At 42.2% G+C, this 23,489-nt stretch overlaps 1 protein-coding gene across 4 annotated transcripts in view; it reads left to right on the forward strand.

The window, feature by feature from the left end:
* The window catches only part of TRAPPC12 (trafficking protein particle complex subunit 12), a 114,233-nt gene that overhangs the window by 85,357 nt on the left and 5,387 nt on the right, over positions 1 to 23,489 (forward strand). For all 4 annotated transcript variants that reach the window (XM_049902974.1, XM_049902977.1, XM_049902975.1 and 1 more), the window contains 2 exons: positions 2,833 to 2,906; positions 10,081 to 10,179. In XM_049902974.1, coding sequence (XP_049758931.1) covers positions 2,833 to 2,906; positions 10,081 to 10,179 — 173 coding nt within the window. The remainder of the gene's footprint in view (positions 1 to 2,832; positions 2,907 to 10,080; positions 10,180 to 23,489) is intronic.

Here is a 23,489-nt window from a genome sequence, read left to right on the forward strand (position 1 = left end):
CTCAGTGTAGCCTCTCTACACGTATGTCATTTCATTATTTGTATAGCTTTCTCTCCCACTGCATAAAAACTCCTCCTTGAGTTCAAGGACTCTGTCCTACACTCTGTATGCCTGACACATGTAGGCTTTCTAAAGGCTGGTTGACATGTATTGCACTGGCAAGGGCTGAGTTTCCTCTGATGCTGTGCTTTGAGAAGATTAATGTGCCAGAAAAAGAAGAGGTAGTTTGGAGAGGAGAGAACCTGGGAGATGGGATGCCAGGTGGAAAGCTATTCCGGTAAACCAGGGATATAATGAGACCCTGAACCATACTCATGGGAGTGGGAATGGGCAGAGTGGTGTGGGTGAAAAGATGTTGGCCAGCTGTAGTCAACAGGACTGGGCTACAATTAGGTTTTGAATAAAAATGTCCTTTGTTTAGGAAACCCCAAATAACTCTGTGTGTGTGTATGTGTGTGTCTCTCTGTTTCAGTAATTTAACTACAAGTAAATTACCAAGGTCTGAAGGAGAGAAACCCATTGCCATCAAGTGGATTCCAACTCCTAGCAGCTCTATATGACAGAGAAGAACTGCCCCATAGGGTTTCCAAGGAGTGGCTGGTGGATTTGAACTGCCAACCTTTTGGTTAGCAGCCATAGCTCTTAACCATTGCACCGCCAGGACTCCAGTGACAATTAATCCTTGGACATCCCAGATACTCTCCAACATTGCACCCGTGTCATTTTATTCCCATTGGGGTTCCTATTTCATTGCAAACAAGCAGAGGGGTATTAGACATCAGAAGGTAATTCCTGGAAACCTAACAAAGAGTCACATGGATAAACAGATTTACCTAAAGGAGAATTGGGAAGAATCAAAGCTAAAAAGAAATCTGTAGAGATAATCAGAACAAATCTGCCATTCGTTGAGACCATCCACATTTCACATTCATTAAGATACTGTTCAGAATTTCTTCTTTTCACAAAAATAATGTTATAAGGGGAATATAAGCCGCTAATGTATTTTTAATTGCTGAAAGGCAAAGTGAGTTAAGTTCTTAATTCTAGCAATTATTTTTGTGTTCTTCTTAAGCATGCCCAGAATAAACATAATTTCTAGGTGATTGTTTTCTCACAATTGACCATTGGTAGTGGCAGGAGACGTAAGGTAAATTTCAGTAGGTATGTTGGTCAGTATAAGGCACACTCACTGAGCTTTCGTCACTAAAACTATGTTCCAAACCCATTGCTGTCACTTGTAGCGGCCCTATGGGACAGAGTAGAGCTGTCCCATAGGGCTCCCAAGGAGCAGCTGGTGGATTCGAACTGATAACCTATTGGTTAGCAGCCAAATGCTTAACCACTGCTCCACCAAGGCCCCGGGACCTACTGATCTGGTCCTGAGATGGATGGTGTAGAAGGTAAACCTAACCTCTGGCTCTGAGATGTCTGATGAAGGGGCAGGTGTGCCCCCTGCCATTTGTTTGTGAACCATGGCCCCTGCTCATCTGGCATTGCTAATGGTGTGTTCAGGTTTCTGAATACTGAATGTGGGATTCCTCGTAGAAAGGAAGTGGACAGAGCAGTGGAGTGAAGAGCACTGGACATGGCAGCTAGCCTCTCTGGGCCTCCATTTACTTACCAATAAAGGGTTTAAAACCAGCCCTATCTTCAAACCAAGCCTTACTCCTAATAATCCTAGTGTATAAACAGATACAATTTGAGCTGCTGCCATGAGAGACGTGGGAGCCCTCCCCTCACCCTCAGGGCAGCTTCACAGTTCCGGAAGAATCCAAGAAGCCTAGTGTGAAAACAGCTAGAATAGATGGACCCTCCAGCTTTAGACCCAGATTGGAAAGATGGCTGATAACTACTAGATATGTGGGAGAAGGAGGTGAAGTCTGTGATGGACTGGGCTCAAGGAGTAGGTTGTTACGTGTGGCAGCAGATGCCCTGAGGAAGAAAACATTCCTATAGGACCAGCCACCTGCCGTCAAGTCAATTCCAGCTCCTGACGACCCCATGTAGAGGTGTTGAAAAATGTCCCCAGCAGCACATGAGTTTACAGCATACCACTGCTCTGTAGATGCCATTTGGAGAGGCTGTTTGGATTTTGTGTTCACATCATCATCTTCATCATCCTGCCTTACTTCTGGTAGCACTTTTATACCTATTATCACAGCTGATCCTCACAAAAGCCCGTAAAGTAGATAGGACAAGAATTATTGTTTCCATTTAACAGATCGAGTAACTGAGGCCTTGAGAACGTAGGTGACGTGAGGCAGAGTCATTGGTAACTAAAGCAGAGTAAAACCGCCGCTGTTCTGACAATGTCGCTGAAGAGATCTGCCGCTGGTGCCCGTCCCAGGGAGCTCGGCTCGCGTGGGTTCAGCTTTGAGATTCTCTCCCCGGCCGCCCTGATCCGGCCGCTTTCCCAGCTGATTAACTTTTCTACCATTAAATGACATGACTGCAGGCAGCTGGGCATCGTCGTTTACACTGGATTTGCTTATTTTCTGTGGGTCTTAAGTTTAGAAACGTGGCTCTTGGCTGGGTAATTTAATCCTTTGTCTGAACTAACTGCGGAGCGCGGTTGCCCTACTGTTTTTTGTAGCTGCATCATTTATGAAAACGTTCTATCCCTAGAACTAACTGCGGGCTAGTCCCTGTGAGAGGTGCTGTATTTTCTGTCTCACAGTGCAGTGCGGCAGCACATTAAAAATTCTAGGCTAAAATCCAGTGGTGTTAACAAGAGGGATCTTTTAAATCAGAATTCACGGGACCCAATAATTGATGGCTAGAAAGAACCTCTAATTTATTTGTGCACATTCACAAGCTGCTCTTATTTTGCAGCCTCTGTTCAGCTGTGGAGGTCACGCCTGGGCCGGGTGCTGTACTCTATGGCAAACTGTCTGCTAATGATGAAGGTACGTGGGTGGCAGGAACTGCAGAGCTACCGTATATTCTAGAATAGGATGTCAGTAAGAAAACTGCAAGGGAATTGCTTGTACATTCTGATAAGAAAAAGCTTCCATAGTCAATGTGAAGGTTTGCTTAAGCAGAGAATAAGTTCAACCAAGTAATAGTTTATTTAACAGACAGTTCAGTAAGACACTCTGGGGCTAAATATCCTTTTAATTTATATTGAAATTTAACAGAATGCAGAATTTACATTTTCAAATTTAATTGTTCAAACGTGGGTCTAAATGATTTAATTAAAATCATTATTCATTTTCATTTTCTCTCTCTTCCTATCTCAGTTTTCTCTGAATTCCATCCTAGAAAGGTATCCTTTTGTTCTAACCGTCTTAGGAGAGGTTTTTTGTTTTTTTTTTTTTTCTTGTCTCGATTTGATTTTCTGACTGATGCTTATGACACCTAAAGACAGGTTTCCACAAGCCCTCGCTTTTAGGACTTCATCCCGGAGCTTTCAGCTCCTAAGGAAGCAGCTTAAAAATACAGGAGGCTGAGCTGGGCTTGTCAGTCACTTGTTTTTCACCAGTCTATTCTCTTCCTCCCAGCAACCCTCCCCAGCTCACCCAACCACGTTTTTTGGCTTCTCTCTTTGTTTGAAAAAGCTGCAGCAACCCACGCCTGCGCTCACCTCCTGTCCTAGGAATCAGGATGTCCTGGTGCTGAGCAGGCAGGTGGCACCGCCTGCCAGCTGTAGGGACTGAAGGCTCACTGCTGCTATAGGAATCAATTAGCAGGGAACACCCCACAGCAGCACTATTAACACCTTCTCAGCTATTATAAGACAGGGATCATAACTCCTCCCACACTCCCAGTTCTCAAGCTGCCCAAGGTCATTCGGAGCTTGATTTTCAGTAGGGCAGAGCAGGCAATTTACCAAGTGGAGAAATTTGCTCAGAGAGTTCTATTTTTTAACCCTGACATGGCAGCTCTGGTCACTTTATACATGGACTCCCTCCCTCAGCAGCCTTCTAAGATGATCCTGTCCTTTGGCATGGCTGGAAGGGGAGTTAGGTATGGATATAAATTCCAGAAGAAGATGGTAGCCTGCATCGGGCTTTAGAACAGGCCAGCCATGGGTGTGCACAGAATTCCCCTCGTGGTGTTCTCTGGTTTCTGTGCATCCTTCTATACTTGTGTAATATTGGAAATGTGGACAGGAAGTTGTAAAAAATCATATTCTTTTTCTGTAGCGAGTGACCTTGAAGCAGCCTCTTCACATCTGTGAGCTTCAGACTCCCCCTTTAAAAATCTTTGAAATACCTCCCAGCTCTGACACTCAGTGCAGCTCTCTCCTCTCTCTTTGAACACATTGGGTAAAGGACAATACAGTTTTTAAGGAATTCTGTGTCTTTGCTCAGAAGATTTTTTTTTTTCTTTCCATTTCCACATGGCTGAAATATTTCTGATAAGGTCACTTGCCTACACAGTGTTTTTATTCCTCATTCTTTTCCTCCTTTCCATCCCTTTCTGCTGCTGCTTCTTACTTCCCCATTGCTCCTTTGATTTCTTCAGGGGGTCTTGTCTGCCTCTAAGTAAAAGTGAGTAACAAGCCCCGCGTCCTTCAGCCATCCTCCAAGCACACTGTTTGGGCAGGTGGAGCTTGCTTCCGCAACAACTTAGCCTTTGGCAGTAAGCACACAATTTCGCAAAGCACCAGGGGCCTTTCTCCTCTGCCCCTCCAAAAGCAGGTCATCCTCCCCAACCATCCAGATTGTAGCCAACCCTGAAGTCTCCCACCGAGGCATCCGAGCAATCTCTGATAGTGGCTTCACCCCTAAAGGACATTTTCAGCTTCACCTAAAATTCACCCAGCTTTCCAGAACATTCTTTCTCAAAAAAAAAAACGAACAAATTGTAAATTCATTGTGCTGTTGTTTCATTAAATTATGGAGCTACACACACCTCAGAGAATCAAATTACCTATTCCACTGGTGGTTGTTATTTGTAATTTTAAGACACATTAATAGAAAAATATAGACTAAAAATGCCTGTCTTTGTTGTATGCTAGTGTTAATAATAACACCAGGTACCAAATGTAAGTATTCTGCCTACATGGTTAGAACATATTATTGTGTTTCAAAAATACTTTTACAATGAGTACAATCTAATTTGAAAGTTCAAATGAATCTTTCATTTTAGTGGGTTAAAAAATAAAAAGAGTGAAAAAATTGCAACTAAGTTTGACCCAAGCATATGCAGTCTGTTGCCATCTAGTGAGGGTACATAATATTGCAACATTGTGTTGTTTTCATATACAGGAGCATGGTTTTAATTAAATTATTCGTATGGGCTAACAATGAGTTATTTAATCAGCCATTTAATTATTTTGAATAACATTCCTATTAGAGTGAAATAAACATTCATTTAACTTTTTAATGATGAGAAATAAATTCTTATGTTTCAGCCCCAAATATCTGCATAATATCCTCCAAGGACACAGTTGGATGTATTCCAAGGCAGCTCACATTTCAAATGTTACCTCCTGTCCTCAGGCTTCACAGTTGAACTAAGGCGCCTACACTGGAAACCATATGTGTGCGCGTGTGCGCATTCTGCCGGCGTGCCTAGGCCTGCCCGCGTGCCCCGGAGTCCGCTGACCTCGGGCTGTCCCCCGGACCCCACCCACGCCGCACATCGTTCTGCCGGCGTGCCTAGGCCTGCCCGCGTGCCCCGGAGTCCGCTGACCTCGGGCTGTCCCCTGGACCCCACCCACGCCGCACATCGTTCTGCCGGCGTGCCTAGGCCTGCCCGCGTGCCCCGGAGTCCGCTGACCTCGGGCTGTCCCCTAGAGCCCACCCACGCCGCACATCGTTCTGCCGGCGTGCCTAGGCCTGCCCGCGTGCCCCGGAGTCCGCTGACCTCGGGCTGTCCCCTAGAGCCCACCCACGCCGCACATCGTTCTGCCGGCGTGCCTAGGCCTGCCCGCGTGCCCCGGAGTCCGCTGACCTCGGGCTGTCCCCCGGACCCCACCCACGCCGCACATCGTTCTGCCGGCGTGCCTAGGCCTGCCCGCGTGCCCCGGAGTCCGCTGACCTCGGGCTGTCCCCTAGACCCCACCCACGCCGCACATGCCACCATGTTGGTCTCTCAAGCAGAGGGGAGGGCGGTCGCATAAGTCACCTTTCTTCTTGCTTAAGTTACACAAGTCCTTTCCGGCTGCGAAATGGGTGTGAATCTAGTTTCACAGCCACTAAGCAAGCGTAGCTGCCAAAGGAAAAGGAGTGAAGATTGGACTCATAGATTGGTCCCTTTAAGCAAGTCGTTCGTATCCTTTTTCAAAGCCAAATCCATATGATCTGTGGGGAGTAAATTAAGACCCTCTGAAGAGCTAGCTTTAGCCATTTTCCCTTCAAGTAGTCATATTTCCTCCACCTCCAATGAATAAGCAGTTTTATCAAATAGTGATCAGCTGACGGAAGCGCCCTGACACAATCATGCGGTGGCTTATTTGGTGATAGGCACCTGGTTATGCTGGGCGGCCTGGGCGGACTTCCTGGTCCAGCCTGAGGGACCCACCGTCCACCACTGCACCCAGGCCGGTGCAGCATCCCCGGAATCCATATTGGAGGAGGTTTATCCCCAGGTTCCTGCTTCCTTCTATTGTCTGGTCCGCTTGTCTAGAGTTCGCGTTCTCATGTGCCTCCTGAGCAGTGGATCCTAGGAGAGCAGCCTTTTAATCAAAGATAGAATAACTTTTTCCATCAGAATAATTGCTCGGTTTTTGAAAACCTGCCGTTTCCAGGATCAAATTACCTTCAGAAACAGTGATTCCTGACCTTGAGAACTGAAACGGAAAATTGTTCAAGTAATGGCACTGGTCTCTGGGCCCTGATTGTACTTCCCCTTCCCTGCAGACTACAGTCCACTCCCTGACTCTGGCATATAGTGGGCCGTCTAAGCCCAGAGTGCAGTTAGGTGAATGGAGCCTTGGGGACAGGCCCTGGGCATGCCCAGTGATGCTAAAGCGCTAATTAATTTTTAAAAAAGAAGTCAGAATTCGTCTTTTGTTACCTATAAACCGAAAGTAAGGAGCATGTGTTAGATTTTAACAAATGGTTGCTGTCGTGATGGATGCTATTAGGTGTCCTGTGGGGCAGCCAGACCCACCTTCAGGAAGTCTAGATAGTACTGCTGCTGTTGCTGGTTACCTGTGTGGCTTGGCCTACCTGTCACCTACCTACCTCAAAGCTGCCAGGGCAGAAGTTGTAGCCAGTGGGATACTGCCTCTCAGCATAAAAGCAGTGCCTCTTCCCCACTAAACTTTTCTAAATCAGAACTAGAGGCTCTGAGTGCAGGCCCTGAAGCTGCAATAAGGATGCCACAGCTATCCTCAGCTGTAGCTTTAAGTACTGCAAGGACTTAGGTATTGGTCCAAAAAACAGTGGGAATAGCTGTCTTCTCTGGGTGAGGGATCTCACAGTGTGTGCGCACACACACACACACACACGCAAAACAAGACACAGGACAGCCCTGCCACAGTCGGCACTGACAGCAAGAAGTAGTAGGAAAGGACGACTAAGGTATATGCCGTCTGGCTCCTCGTGAGCATCATGCCTTGAATAAAATTAGTTTTAATGAGCTGCACTTAAAGGTACTAGACTGGAACAAGTCTTCTAATTTTTTTTTTTTTTTCTGCCAAACTGGAATTTTACTTGTCGTCTGTCTTTCTTTATAACATCCCAATTAGCAAACTAGTAACTCCAAGTCCCAGTTTGGATAAAACTGAAAATGTAGAAGAAAAAAGAAATGAAAGTATCTGCTGGGATTTTACAATGAATAAATTAGGAGCAAAATACCACTGGTGGCCATATTTATTTCTGGCCATGTGCTGTAGCTAAATATGATAATATAACGTTTAGCATAATGTTTGATACATAGAACTCACTCAATAAATTTATCACTATCATTATCGAAAGAACCCTGGATTTGTTAGCAGGCTTGAGATGGGACTGACAGTTGTAGGCCATGTGATATTGACATGACACCATCTACACGTAGAAAAGGTGAATGGTACCTGCCCTTCTTGCTTTTGGCCAATAGGGCTTTCATTCACCAGATACCAGCCAGGTGCCTAGTAGAAGCACTGTGGGTGAGTTGGGCAGATGAATACTAAGATGATCCCAGCACAGTCCTTGCCCTTGAGGAGGGGACACAGGAACCCGTCATTGCAGTACATTGTGGAGGATACTACTGTGTATGAGAATCAAACGAGAACTATAGATGAAAGTACTTTGCATTAACTTTGGTGAAAGGAAAGACAACACACAATATAGGGGAAGTCAGCACAGCTTGACCAACGCAAAATCATAGAAGCTTCCTACATGCATCCAAACACCTTGAGGGACCAAGTTATTGGGGTTGAGGGCTGGGTACTATGTTCTCCAGGGACATCTAGGTCAACTGGCATAACATAGTTCATAAAGAAAATATTCTTATTGGTTCCATCATGTTCAGAACAAAGGAAAATGAAGAAAACCAAAGACGCAAGGAAAATAGCAGTCCAAAGGACTAATGGACCACATGAACCATGGCCTCCACCAGCCTGAGCCCAGAAGAACCAGATGGTGCCCGGCTACCACCACCTACCGCTTTGACAGGGATCATAATAGAAGGTTTCAGACAGAGCGGGAGAAAAATGTAGAACAAAATTCAGATTTACAAAAAGAGATCAGACTTACTGGTCTGACAGAGACTGGAGGAACCGCTGAGACTATGGTCCTTAGACACCCTGCTAACTCACAGCTGAAACCACTCCCGACATCTACCTTTAGCCAAAGAGCAGACAGGCATATAAAACGAACAATAACACATGTGAGGAATGTGCTTCTTAGTTCAATCAAGTATATGAGACCAAATGGGCAACACCTGCCCCAAAGCAAAGACAGGACAGGAAGCCTGGATGAACAGACACAGGAAACATGGGGTGTAAAGGGAAAGGGGGAGAGTGCTGACACATGGTGGGGATTACAACTAATGTCACAAAACAATTTGTGTATAGATTTTTTAATGAGTAACTTGCACTGTAAACTTTCACCTAAAACACAATAAAAATTTTTTAAAAAGGTACAACGAACACAAATGCCAAGTACAATAGCTAGCAAATCCTTTATACATGTTTCTAAAATGGTAGGAATTTCTCGTTTACTGTAGAGAACAAATAACATTTAAGAATTCTAAGATAGGCATGACCTAGAATTATATGCACACTCATCTAAGTAGTGTTGTTGGGAGATGGGGGACTGGGCAGTTTGTTTACATTTAAGGATTTTATCTCAATTTCTAACATAGAAAATGTTTAAGAGATACTGTTAATAAATTTGGCACGTGTATCTTTTTTTTATTTGGGGACAGAATTCACCAGTTCACTGAATAATTTTGTCAGGAAAGAAAGAGCCATAATCTAGTTGAAATACTAACGCTACTTAGAAGATGGAAGCAGAAATAAAGACTCACAGGTCTAAGTAAAGGACCAGAAACTGCTCAGCTAGTCCCTCACTGAAAGAACGGATTTCACCTTCTCTGGTTACAAATGGGAGCCCTGGCGGCACAGTGGTTAAGAGCTCTGCTGCTAACCAAAAGGTCAGCAGTTGAAATCCCTGAGCCGCGCCTTGGAAACCCTATGGGGTAGTTCTACTATCTTATAAGGTCACTACGAGTCGGAATCGACTCTATGGCAGTGGGTTTGGGTTTTTTTTTTTTTTTTTTGGTAGATACAAATGAGGAGCCCAGGTGGTGCAATGGTTAAGTGCTGAGCTGCTAACCAATAGGTTGGTGGTTCAAGCCCACCGGCAACTCTAGGCTAGTGAAGACCCAGCAATGTGCCCATAAAGATCACAGCCTAGGAAACCCTGTGGGGCAGTTCTACTCTGTCACATTGATCACCTTCACAGCACACACCAACCACAGTTACAAACAGAACTTAGAATCTTGGTTTGACGTGGCCGTCAGGAGAAAGCTCGTCACTTACCTCAGAGACCAAGTGTCTGATGTTGGGTTTTCTACTATCACATCTGTGTTAACGTGTTGTCTCTTTATAAGTCTACATGTGTTTGTGCTCTTCTCCATGTGTAGAACAGAGTGATTGCTTTAACTTTGAAAAGTCCTTTTTGGTCTTTCTTCCCACAGGATTACGTGCTGGCTGTCGATGCCTACCACGCAGTCATCAAATGTTACCCAGAGCAGGAGCCTCAGCTGCTGAGCGGGATTGGACGGATTTTCCTTCAGGTACCCCTGTTGCACCAAATGAGTGAGCTAAAATGGATAGTCGTGTAATAAGAGGTTAAACTTCACTCTGACAAATTCTCTACCTGGTGACCTAGTATTTAGTTTTAGTTTGGTAAATATAAGAAATAGCACAGGAGATATTTCAATCTACATTTCTGCGACCATTAACAGGTTTAGGTCTTTATCATAGTCGCTCTGTGACTATTAAGTCTTGCTGGCTTTGACATTATGACTGTGAAGCTGATTGCTAAATGCGAATTTGCCTAGATTTTCAGCTGAGACACTGGAACTGATTACTTTAGAAACAGTCCTGTTATAGGTAGAAAATTATCCACAATTATCCACAAAAACCGTGAAGAATTTTATTTCAACTTAGCTGACTCAACATCCCTAAACTGGGAACGGAGAAAGGAAGAGCGAGCAATGACCGGTTAATAATAATAGATGACCCAGGTACTGTACCGAACCTTTTAACCTCATGGGTATTATTAGCCCTATTTTACAGATACGCAAACTGAGGCTTCCACATGACTAAGTAACCTACCCAAGGTCCCACCAGTAATGCCTACAGGAGGTCACATGGATGATGGTGGAGCAGGAGTTTGAACATCATCTCTCTGACCCTAGAGCCCATGGTTCTCTTAACTAATAGTTCATACTATGCTCCTGCTTCTTGATCCCTTCATTGTCTTCTTCCACAGCAGCGCACACACACAATTTACTCATATTCACCTCCACCAAACCTACTCATGGCAGCCAGAGATGACAAAAGCAGGAGGGTCAAAGAAGAAAAACTATGGTCTTATCTAAGGAATCATGGTGGCACAATAGTTAACCACTTGGCTGCTAAGCAATTCTAACCCACAGCCACTGCATGTTGTTCTTTCTAAAAGAAGGAGACCGAATTTCCCTGGTAACCGTCAAAGAATGTTTCTTTCTGTATGTAAATCTTTTCTTGATTTTTCATAATACTGGTTTCATACAATATTTGCCCTTTTGTTGTTGACTTATTTCACTCAGCATAATGTCCTCCAGATTCATCCATGTTGTGAGATGTTTCACGGATTTATCATTACTCTTTTTCTTTGTATAGTACTCCATTGTATGTACGTACAACAATTTGTTCATCCATTCATCCACTGATGGGCACTTGGGTTGTTTCCATCTCTTTGCTATTGTAAATAATGCTGCAACGAACATGGGTGTGCACGTGCCTATTCATTGTCACAGCTCTTATCGCTTTAGCGTATATCCTAGGAGTGGAATTGCTTGGTCATATGGTATTTCAATTTCTTGCTTTTTAAGAACTTGCCATACCATTTTCCACAGTAGCTGTACCATTTTACTTTTCCACCAACAGTGTATAAGAGATTCAGTCTCTCTACAACCTCTCCAGCATTTGTTGTTTTCTGGGGTTTTTTTTGATCAGTGCCAGTCATGTTGAGGTGAGATGGTATATCATTGTAGTTTTGGTTTGCATCTCTCTAATGGTTGATTGCGAGTATCTCTTCATGTTTGTTAGCCGCCTGAATGTCTTCTTTGGTGAATTGTCTGTTCATGTCTTTTGTCCATTTTTTGATTGGATTATTTATCTTTTTGTCGTTGAGGTCTTAAAGCTTTCTATAAATTTTAGATATTAGACCTTTGTCAAGTATGTCATTGCCAAAAATTTTTTCCCAGCGCATAGGTTCCTTTTTATTCTTTTGGAGAAGTCTTTTGATGAGCCTAAGTATTTAATTTTTAGGAGGTCCCAGTTTATTTTCTGTTGTTTGTGGATTTTTAGTCATGCTTGAGAGCCTATTTATACCTTAAGTTAGGGTCCCTAGCTTTGTCTCTGTGTTTTCTTCCATGAACTTTATACTTTGAGGTTTTGCATTTAGGACTCTGATCCATTTTGCAGTTAGTTTTTCTGTATGGTGTGAGGTATGGATCCTGTTTCATTTTTCTGCAAATGGATATCCAGTTTTGCCAGCACCATTTGTTAAGAAGACTATCTCTTCCCCATTTAATGGACTTAGACCCTTTATCAAAGACAAGTTGTTCATAGGTGGATGGATTTACTTCTGCCATCTCAGTTCTGTTCCATTGGTCTATGTCTGTTGTTGTACCAATACCAGGCTGTTTTGACTACCATGGCTGTATAGTAGGTTCTGACATCAGGAAGTGTGAGTCCTCCTATTTTGTTCTTCTTGTTAAATAATGTTTTATTTATTTATTTAGCCTCTTTCCTTTCCATGTAAAGTTGGTGCTTTGTTTTTCCATTTCATTAAAGAATATTGTTGGAATTTGGATCGGGATTGCATGGTATCAGTAGATTGCTTTGGGTAGTATTGACACTTTCACAAAGTTAAGTCTTACTATCCACAAGCATGCTATGTTTTTCCATGTATGTAGGTCTGTTTTGGTTTCTTACAGGAGTATTTTGTAGTCTTCTTTGTATACGTCTTTTACGCTGAATCCTTTCTTGATCATAGATTGTGTGGTGAGGATAGAGTCCAAGTGCCTGATGGCCGGGCGGTAGGACTTGGTTTTGTTTAAGTTAACCATGCCTCTTTGCACTGAGATGAAATCTGGCCTCCGAAGACTTAGGCTCCTACCCTTAGAACCTCTTCTTACCTGGTGCCTGAACAACGCGTTACATGCTTCAGAAGCATCCATGGATAATGCATCCATGCTCTAGGTCACGCTTGTGTCACTGAGCTGTTGTTTTGGCTCTTAAAAATTCTACTGCAGGTTCTTTAAAGTTGCTAAATAGATTTTTTGAGGGGAATGAAGCAGGAATACCAGCCTGTAGCTGCGCTGCAACCAGGTTCAGAAATGGTCTTGAGTAGCATCACCACTTAACCTGGGACCTACCCAGGTTCATTTCCCGCATTAAGGCTCACGTGCTGCAGTCTCTGCTCACTCCCTTCCTCGCCCCCCAGGGCAGTTTCAGCAGAGGGCTGCAGAGGCAGGGACTGGGTGTGTACACACAGAGCTGAACGGTTACTGGTCATTTCATTACCTCGCACTGACACTCACCCCTCCAACTCCATTCCCACGCTGGGCTTCAGATCCTTTGTCAGTTTAACGGCCTCATTGCCTCCAGCCTCTGCTAGCTCTAACTCATCCCGCAGACTGCTGCCAATTCGTCTTTCTAATGCAGCTCTGTTCTTGTCATCTCCGGTCAAAGATCCTTAATGGTTCCCCATTACCCGTCAGGTAAGCCAACAACTTAAGCCAGCATTCAGGGTCCTTCAAAATTTGGCCCTAACTTATGTTTTACAGCCTAGTTTTTTTTTTTGCCTTCACACTGCCCCTTCATATCTTCAGTCCTCCCACCAAACATATGATTTGCTGATCCCCAGATAAATACCGCACTTTTTGTTTTAACTTCGTACATGTTGTTCCCTCTGCTTCGAACACCTGTCCCTTCTCTGATTGTCAAATCCTGTCTGTCCTTCAGGACTCAACTAAAGGATCTCCACAGGGTCTCCCTGACCCTCCAAATAATTTCTTTTTCCTTAACTTCTTTCCCAAGGTATCTGTGAGGGATAAATGCATAGTGGTTATAAGCTGGGATTTTGGAAAAAGATAGAACCGAGAGAGTCTTGGCTCAGCCAGCCACTTATGGCTGTGTGACTCTGAGTGAGTTATTTAATCTTGCTAAGCTTCCATTTCCTCATCTATGAAATGGTCATAATGATACTATCTAGGGGATTATTTGGTTAAGCATTTGGCTGCTAACCGAAAGTTTAGTAGTTCGAATCCACCAGCCACTCCTTACAAACCCTATGGGGCAGTTCTGCTCTGTCCTATAGGGTCGCTATGAGTCAGAATGGACTCCAATGCAACGGGTTTGGGTTTTTTTAGGGATTATTGTGAAGATTAAAGGAGCTAACGCATATAAAATACCTTGAATGGTACCTGGGACAAAATAAGACCTCAATAAATGTTACTTGCTGATTTTAATGTCTTACCCTCTCACTGGGCTTGAGGAACGAAATCCTATTTCATTCCTTTGTTTCCCACGCAGATCCCAGTGTAAGGGCTGGGTTCTGAATTCAGCTGGAGGGGCAAAAATGTGTCTGGTCAAGATTACCCTTGAGGACCTCTTAAATCATATACAGCTTGGGGTATTCAGCCCTGTACAGTGATACCTAAGCACACTAAGGTTTTTGAACCTCTGAGTTAGACAACAGATAGGAAGGAACAAGAAGATAGTCCATATGCAGATATCTGGACATTCAAACCATCTGTGTCTAAGATGACTATTAAATCCCAATGCATTTCTGCTAGGCTTAATCAATTCATTTTTTAATACCACCTCTCAGTACAGGTAGCCCCCAACTTAAGGATGTATTCCCGTTATGATGAACCGCACTTACCACCATCTGTTGGGTTTTTTTTTTTGTGTGTGTGCATCTTATCATTAGTAATAGGTACTACATACAGAGTTGCAGCACGTAATTTGCCCATGTCATCGTTCTCAGATGTTTACTCGCAGATGTTCAAAGATCGGATTTATAAAGATGCTGATAATAAAAGACAATAATAATGAAACCTAGAAAAAAAAAGTTATTCGACGTAGAAACAACTTACATTAGAGTCATGAGAACGGAACCCCGTTGTAAGGCAGGGACTACTTATATAGGTTAAAAGATTTGTTTGATAGTATAAAGATTAAAAGAGACAGTAGAGTTATATAGGACAAAGCAGGATGGGGTGGGATTGGGATTGGATTCTAAAGGAAACTCCTAAATTAAATGTATATGAACGTCGTAGTTTCCTAGTGCTCCTGTAACAGAATACCACGAAGTGGGTGACTTTAAAGGACAGAAGTTTATTGCCTCACAGTTCTGGAAGCTAGATGTCTAAACTCAGGGTGTTGGCAGGGCCGTGCTCTCTCTGTCCACTCTAGGGGAAGATCCTTCCTTGTCTCTTTCAGTTTCTGTAGTCCCAGGCGTTTCTTGGCATTCCTTGGCTTTTAGATACATTTCACATGGTGTCTTTGGTCTCGTTGTGTGTGTATCTCTCTGTGTCTATTTTATAACACACAACTCAGAAGGGATTAGAACCCACCCTCCTCCAGTATGACCTCTTTAACTCATAGCATCAAACAAGGTCACACAGGGTTTTTGGTTGCAAACAACAGAGAAATCATTTATTAAAGAATAATAGTCAGTGCACAGAATGTTTAGGAGGGCCAGGGAGCCAGACTCTTCTAGAGCTTTGTAGCTGGGATAATGAATGTCCCACCACATCACAGAAGCTTCTCTAAGAGACACACGACAGCTGCCTCTGCTTGGCATCTAGGACTCTCTGAATCTCCTTCTCTGCCACCTCTGAAGGACCAGATACACCTAGGCAAGGCTGTCTATTTATGTTGCTCACTTTCAAATTGCCATCGTGCATGAATGCATCTAATTAGCAGAACTCAAGTCATATGAATACATTCTACCTGCAAGGGAGTGTGGAATGCAGAGTTTCTGACTTCTGCCTTTAAATGAATGGCTTCCCATTCATAAAAAATGGAAAGTTGGTAAAATGGAGGAAGGGACAGCCACAATAATAAATGCCCACCGTTAGTAATATTTCAACAATTGAGGTAGTAGAATTTATTTCATTTCCCTGAGGTTAAAGTTTTTTTTAATATTACATTCATGAAAATATAGCAGAGGTGTAAGATTTTTTGGCAAGCAAGGTTGTGTCATGTGCATATCATAGGTTGTTAATGAGTCTTCCTCCAATCCTGATGCCACATTCTTCTTCATATAGTCCAGCTTCTTGGATTATTTGCTCAGCATACAGATCGAATAAGTATGGTGAAAGGATACAACCCTGGCACACACCTTTTCCAATTTTAAACCACACAGTATCCCCTTGCTCTGTTCAAACGACTGCCTCTTATTCTATGTATGAGCATAATTAATTTTTCTGGAATTCTCATTCTTCTCTATGTTATCCATAATTTGTTATGATCCACACTGCTGAACGCCTTTTCCTAGTCAATTAACAAGATATGCAGATGACACGACCTTGCTCGCCTAAAGTGAAGAGGACTTGAAGCACTTACTGATGAAGATCAAAGGCTACAGCCTTCAGTATGGATTACAACTCAACGTAAAGAAAACAAAAGTCCTCACAACTGGACCAATAAACAATATCATGATAAACGGAGAAAAGATTGAAGTTGTCAAGGATTTCATTTTACTTGGATCCACAATCAACGCCCATGGAAGCAGCAGTCAAGAAATCAAACAATGTATTGGACAAATCTGCTGCAAAAGACCTCTTTAAAGTGTTAAAAAGTAAAGATGTCACTTTGAGAACTAAGGTGTACCTGACCCAAGCCATGGTATTTTCAGTCGCCTCCTACGCATGTGAAAGCTGGACAATGAAAAAGATCAAAGAATTGACACATTTGAATTGTGGTGTTGATGAAGAATATTGAATATACTGTGGAGTGCCAGAAGAACAAATCTGTCTTGGAAATACAACCTGAACACTCCTTAGAAGCGAGGAAGGCGAGATTTTGTCTCACTTTGGACACATTATCAGGAGCAACCAAAACCTAGAGAAGGACATCATGCTTGGTAAAGTAGAGGGTGAATGAAAAAGAAGACCCCCAAGGAGGTGGATTGACACAGTGGCTCCAACAGTGGAGTTAAACACAGCAACAGTTACAAGGATGGCACAGGACTGGGCAGTGTTTCATCCTGTTATACATGGGGTCAGTATGAGTCAGAGCTGACTCAACAGCACCTCATAACAACAACCTAAGATTTTTATGTAATCTTGAACAGTATCTACAGATCCAGATGGAGTACTCATATTTATATTACTATTTTAAAATATTATTTTTTAAGCCTTGGAGACAAAGTAGGTATTGAATTAATGCTGAATTATATGGAAAATAATATTTGAAACTAGAGGATGTATTTGAAACTCAGTGGAATAGACAAAGGTCCAGCAAAGCATAAAGACTAAAGAATGTACTGTGTAGTTAGGCCCATTTCGGCTTATCCACTGAGGTCACAAAGTTGTAGAACTGTTGCCAAGACAGTGGTCATTTTCTAGGTTACCTCCCGGTGAAGAGGAAAAGCTGTTCAGAACTGAAAGTAAATTTAAAGTTCTCTGAGAACCCATTGCCCCAAATGGAAGCTCATGATCTGAGCCAAAAAAGGCAAATTCTTCAAGAGCAGGGTATTGTTTTGTATGATTTGAACGTGTCATTGATGACATACACTGTCTGCCATGCTCATTTTTCCTGCCACGGTCTCTCCAGCTCTGTGTCTTTATTATCACTTTTCAGCTTATAGTGGTAACTGCAGTGGTAAATCTTTGAACAAATGAACAGACCAACCTGTACATCTGCTAGTGATGTCATTAAATCAGATTTCAAATCAGGATTATGGAGCAAACCAGGAAGGACTAAACATTTCTTAAATGTTTAGATTATTTTTTTATTTGGCAAAATAATAAGTTGAACACCTGCTCCCTTTACTTTTTCTCCGTGTGAGTGTGTGTAGGAGAGTGTGAAGCAGATCCATACATACACAGAGCGTTACCTTGCGTGAGTAATGCCAACCTTCCCACCCTACTTTGGATATTCTCATTTGAACAAGACCACTGGAAAGCAAAAACCGACCAAAAAAGGAATTGGCATTGTCCACTTTAATTTTAAAGAGTAAAGTTAGAAAAAATGATTTTATTAGAACAAAATATGTGGAAGCCTATGAAAAAAATATCATCTAAAGGAATTGCATAATGCTAACTAGTGTTGAGCTAAATGAAGATGAAGTAAATATGTGGATTTAAGTATCGAGATAATTCATTGTTGGGTTTAGACTATTTTTACTACACCTTCTCTGTATGTTTCAACTTCTACACTGAATTCCATTTTTCAGATATTTCTAAAATATCATGTGAACTAAAAATAAGAGATTCATGTCTTTATCACATCAAAAATTTCTAGACCAAAAAAGAAGATACATTGGCAGATATCACTAAAGGGCACCACAGATTGCCTCACTTTATATTTGGCCTCCTAATAACCGACTAGCAATTTTAATATTTCAAGATGTATTTTACTTTTGAATAGCTGCCCTAACTCTTTCCGAGACGTTCTTAACATAATTCTGGTTACAAGTGATGGGTCATCTGTCCAGTTTGTGTGCTATTCACATTACCAAAACAAACCAAACCCAGTGGCATCGAGTCAATTCTGACTATTAGCGATCCTATAGGACAGAGTAGAACTGCCCCATAGAGTTTCCAAGGAGCTCCTGGCGGTTTCGAACTGCCCACTCTTTGGTTAGCAGCTGTAGCACTTAACCACTACTCCATCAGGGTTTCCGCTATTCACATTACAGATGGAAAAAAATCTGACTTGTAAAACACAATACATTAAAGAATTTACTCTGTCCTATATGGTCGCTATGAGTCGGAATCGACTCGACGGCACTGGGGTGGGTTTACCTAGATATAAAGGAATGAGTCCATTTCTCTCCTTTGCCTAGTCCCTCAGGTGTGATTTTCCTATATCCATATGCCCTGCCATCCACAGTGCACCCATGAACCAGGTAACATTCACTTATCTAAAAATCGAATGCCTGGCTCTGATCGTTCTTACATTCCTGCATTATCTGTTCATTGTGCAGAGCCTCCGTTAGAGTGACTGCACCTTCCAGACAGAAAGGAGATGGGGGTGGGTGGTTAGGAGGAGAGAAACCGTGAGAGAATGGGCATTTCTGCTTCTGAAAGGAAATCTATATTATAAAAGAGATGTGAGACATTTGTATTCCAGGAGAGTTTCTCGCATCATCTATATTAAAGAAGTGCATAAGTGATCAGATCTTGAAGCATGTGAGAAGCATTTTATTCATACTCATTTAGATTCAGCCCCCTCAAAATCTTTTCAGGCTATAGTTTGTCTTGCAAAGCGAAGTGAACAATTACAAAACACACAGAATGAAAAGTGTTATGTGGCCCCCAGGAGGCATCACTTGCACGAGGAAAGTAGCCTTTTGTGCTAAAACAAGAGGCCAATAGCCAAATGCAGACATGACTTTTACTTGAAAATTGATGCAGCTATGAGAAAGAAGGGAATAGCTGTGTACATGGGGTGGGAGGAGAAGGGGAAGGGGGCCTCTGCCCTACTCCAGACCAGGGCTCCTTAGTGTCCAGGACGATAGCAAAAGAAAGAGCAAGAACCAGACAGTGATTGGCAGGAGAAAGCCTTAATTACACTAGGAGTAACAGGAAATGTAGAATAAAAACAGTCATTCAAGGCAGCGAGGACAAAAGGAGAAAACTCTAGAATCATTGAATTTTATAACTGAGGAGGACCTTACTGAGAACCAAGGAGGCCTTTGACAGAACAATTTCAATGGAGTCCAGGGGATAGAAGGGAGATTGCACTGGATTGTGGGAAAAAAGTGTAGGTAAAAAAGAGTTCCTGGGTGGCACAAATGGTTAAGTGCTGGGCTACTAACTGAAAGGTTGGCAGTTCAAACCCACGCAGAGGCATCTTGGATCAAAGGCCTGGTGATCTGCCTCCGAAAGGTCCCAGCCATGAAAACCCTCTGGGGGCAGCTCTACTCTGAAACACACAGGGTCGCTGTGAGTCGGAACCAACAGCAACTGGTAAACTGGTAACCAAAGAGTAAATAGTAAAAACGGGGTACTTTTTTAAGAAGCTCAACTGAGATAAAAGAAAGGAAGAGGAGAAGAAGTTGAAAATGGAGAAATGACAGTGGTAAGTGGTGGGCGGTGGGCTGGATCACTAACTAAGAAGGCAGAGCAGGTGAAAAGTGACCGTAGAATTGTAGGAACCGGAAGGGAATGGTGGGGAGTCTGAGCAGGTGGATTACAAAGGGGCAGGAGGAAGCTTTGGGGGATGATGGAGACGTTCACTATCTCGATTGTGATGATGGTTTTATGTGTGTAGACATATGTCAAAACTCATCAAATTATGTATTTTAAATATGTGCAGTTTATTATATGTCAATCCTAACCTCAGTAAAGCTGTTTTTTTTTTAAAAAAAAAAAGAAAAAAGAAAGGGCGACATTGAGTTACGTATACCATTCCGGAAAGGATGGTTGGGTTGTGGCAGGGACAAGGATGTGGAAGACAGGAACAAGCCAGGAAAGTATAGCTCAAAAGTTTCTTTTTGGAGGTTTCGTTAATTCTTTTCTTTTTCAGCATTTTACTTCTCCTGGCTCTGATAACACCTACTTAAATGGATTAATTTTGTTTTAAAATTCGTGTAAACTATTATCTTTCTGTAGATTAGAGCTGCAAGTCCTAAGCATAATCTCCCCAGCCTGATCCAGTTCTGCCTCTTGTGTACCCCATAAAACCAAAACCTGTTGCCTTCAAGTGGATTCTGACTCACAGCGACCCTACAGAGCACAGTGTACGCCATAAAAAAAAAAAAAAAAAAAAGCTTATTTAGCTGTTGGTATTGCTTAAATATTTTTATCAGAGTTAAAGGAAACAGAGTTTTAAAAGATTTTAATAGTGGCATTTCCTTTAAAATTATTCCATCCATTTCATCTAGAGGAGCCCTGGTGGCACAGTGGTTAAACTGCTCTGCTGCTAACCCAAAGGATGGCAGTTCGAACCCACAAGCTGCTCTGTGGGAAAAAGACGTGGCAGTCTGCTTCCATAAAGATTTACAGCCTTGGAAACTCTATGGGGCAGTTCTGCTCTGTCTTACAGAGTCTCTATGAGTCTAAATCAACTCAATGACAATGGGTTTGGTCTTTTTTATTATTCACTCACCAAGTGTTTGGACAAAGTATTTTGCTTATCCGTCTGAAGAATACACCTACTCCTCACTTAGCAACTTTCTTGTTGTCTGACATTTTGCATTTACAACAATAGTAAAAAATCTGCTATCCTACTATTTTGCACATAACATTTTATTTTGTACATAACAATGTACATCTGTCTGGCAGTAACGGACTCTGAGGTGCGAGGTGAGAGTAAGCTGGCTGTGATGGTTAAGATTATGTGTCAACTTGGCTGGGCCATCATTCTCGGTGGTTTGGCAGTTATACAGTGATGTCATCATCCTCCATTTTCTGATCTGATGTGGTCATCCTTCACTTTTGCATAATGCCAATTTTTGCATAACAACCTGATCCTTGGAACCTAGCCATGTCTATAAGTAAAGAGTGGGTGTACTTGTAAACAGTTGACATAGTTCTAGTCCTCAAGGAGTTTACGTAGTTCCCATCTGCCATGTAAGGGAGTAAATACATATATAAAAGTGAACTTTCATACAAATGATACAAAATTCTAAGAGTTCAGATGAGCACCATCACTTCTAAATGGAAGGACCAAGGAAGAACACTCAAAATAGGTGGCTCCAAAGTCACAGAATTAGGCTTTGATCCAAGGATTGCAGAGAGGAGGGTAGGAACCTGGTATTGATCACAGATGAGGTAGAGACGTGAGAAGGAGAATGTCCCACATCCTGGATGTATCTAATTGTTTCCTTGTGATACATTTAATTCCTTTACCCCAATATTTCCAGTCAACTGGAAGATTATTAAGATTCATTTTCAGTATTTGGGTGGGAAAAAAAACTTCATGTCTAGGGAGGGCTGTGTACTTCATATTGCATCATATCAAGAATAAGTGATTGTCTCAGAAGCCTTGGTTCTTACTTCAGACCTGCCCACCGATTGGGCAAGACAGGTGAGATATATGACATCAGTTCCCAAAGTATAATATAGTTAACGCCATCTATAAAATAAGAGGGGGTAGGACAGGGGAATGTCCCATTTAGCTCTTAAAGTCTGCTTTCTTTGACCTTAGATTATCTAATCCTTACGTTTTATAGATACAGCAGATGATACCCAAAGAATCTCAGAAAAAATAAGTGATTTGCCCAAAGCCACCCTGCTTAATAATTGTATAACCTTAACTGTGTCACTTAACCTCTTTGCACCTTACTTTATTAGTAAAACAGAAGTAGTAATATTTTGCCTAGTTCTTGTGAAAATGGGCCAAAGATACAAAATGCCATCTGTATCATTCTACATGATTCAATATTCAGCAGCCAGGTGCAAAAACGTGAAAGACAGGTAAGTCTACCGAGTTAGGTAAAGGAGTCTGCCACATCAATGTAGTCTAATTTATTTATTTATACTCTGCCTAGTTCCCAAATGGACCACAGGTGTCTGTTCTTCAGAGAGAAAGGAGATAAAAGGAAAGAAAAGAAAACCAAGGTTAGAGACAGGAACATCTATATTTACGAGGTTAAAAGGGAAAGAGGCGTTGATGAAGGAGACCTCAAAAGAGAAAAACTAGAATAACGTACACTATATTACATTTTTTATTATTATCTTATGTACCTTGATCAGGAGAATTTTCCCATTTGGACCATGTCAGTTTTTCTGACAAATTTTAAAATACGAAAATGTTTTATGTACACTTATAAAAATTTGGACTAAATTATTTTCTACATCAATTTCAGACCTGTATTTGTGACTACAGTTTATCAATAGTTAATATGAAAAGAAGTGAAATTTTTAGTTAACTATAAATATAATGTAAGGTAACAACCGATTTTGGCCTTTAAAATAGCTATGCTGTCTTTGAATATGTTTAAAATAATCTGATGCCCGTAACACAAAGAGAAATAGTTCTCAATGCCCTCTTCATTGAACGGCTCACAACTACAGTACTGACAATCTGTAATGACTTTAGGACAACTAAGATAGTGAAGATTCAAAAAAAAAAAAAAAAATGCTATGATATAAGAGAGAGAGTTGACAGAACTAAGAATTTTAGCTCTCTTCACGTATCTGAAAGGCTGTCATATGGCAAAAAAAAAATGTATTAGTCAAGACAGGATTGACCATGCTGTGGTAACAAACCACCCAAGTATGTCAGTGTCTTAACACAGAAAACCTTATGTCTTGCTCATGCATAGCCCACCGTGGGCCCAACAGCTCTGTGGGGTAGCTCCCGTCCAAGTGGCAATTCAGGGGTCCAGGCCTCTTCCCCCTCGTAGCCACACCATCAGGGACATGTGGCTTCCAGACACCGCTGCAGGAGGAGAAGAGAAGACTCACACCAGCTCTAGGCCAGACCTAGTCCCTGGCTCGCCATGACTGCAGAGAGCCGCAGTCTTTTCCAGGGAGGAGGGGGAATCAGATATAGTGAGTACTCTTCATCTCTGCCACAGAAAGTACCCCTATGAGTTGTTACTCCCAAGGACAGAACCAATAGGTTGGGATTCCAGGGAGGCATATGTCCCTAGATTTTTGCATTTATTGTTATAAGTGAACTTAGTCTGCGGGTTGGTGTGGGC

Source organism: Elephas maximus, chromosome 12 (assembly GCF_024166365.1).
Source record: "Elephas maximus indicus isolate mEleMax1 chromosome 12, mEleMax1 primary haplotype, whole genome shotgun sequence".
NCBI classification, from domain to species: domain Eukaryota; kingdom Metazoa; phylum Chordata; class Mammalia; order Proboscidea; family Elephantidae; genus Elephas; species Elephas maximus.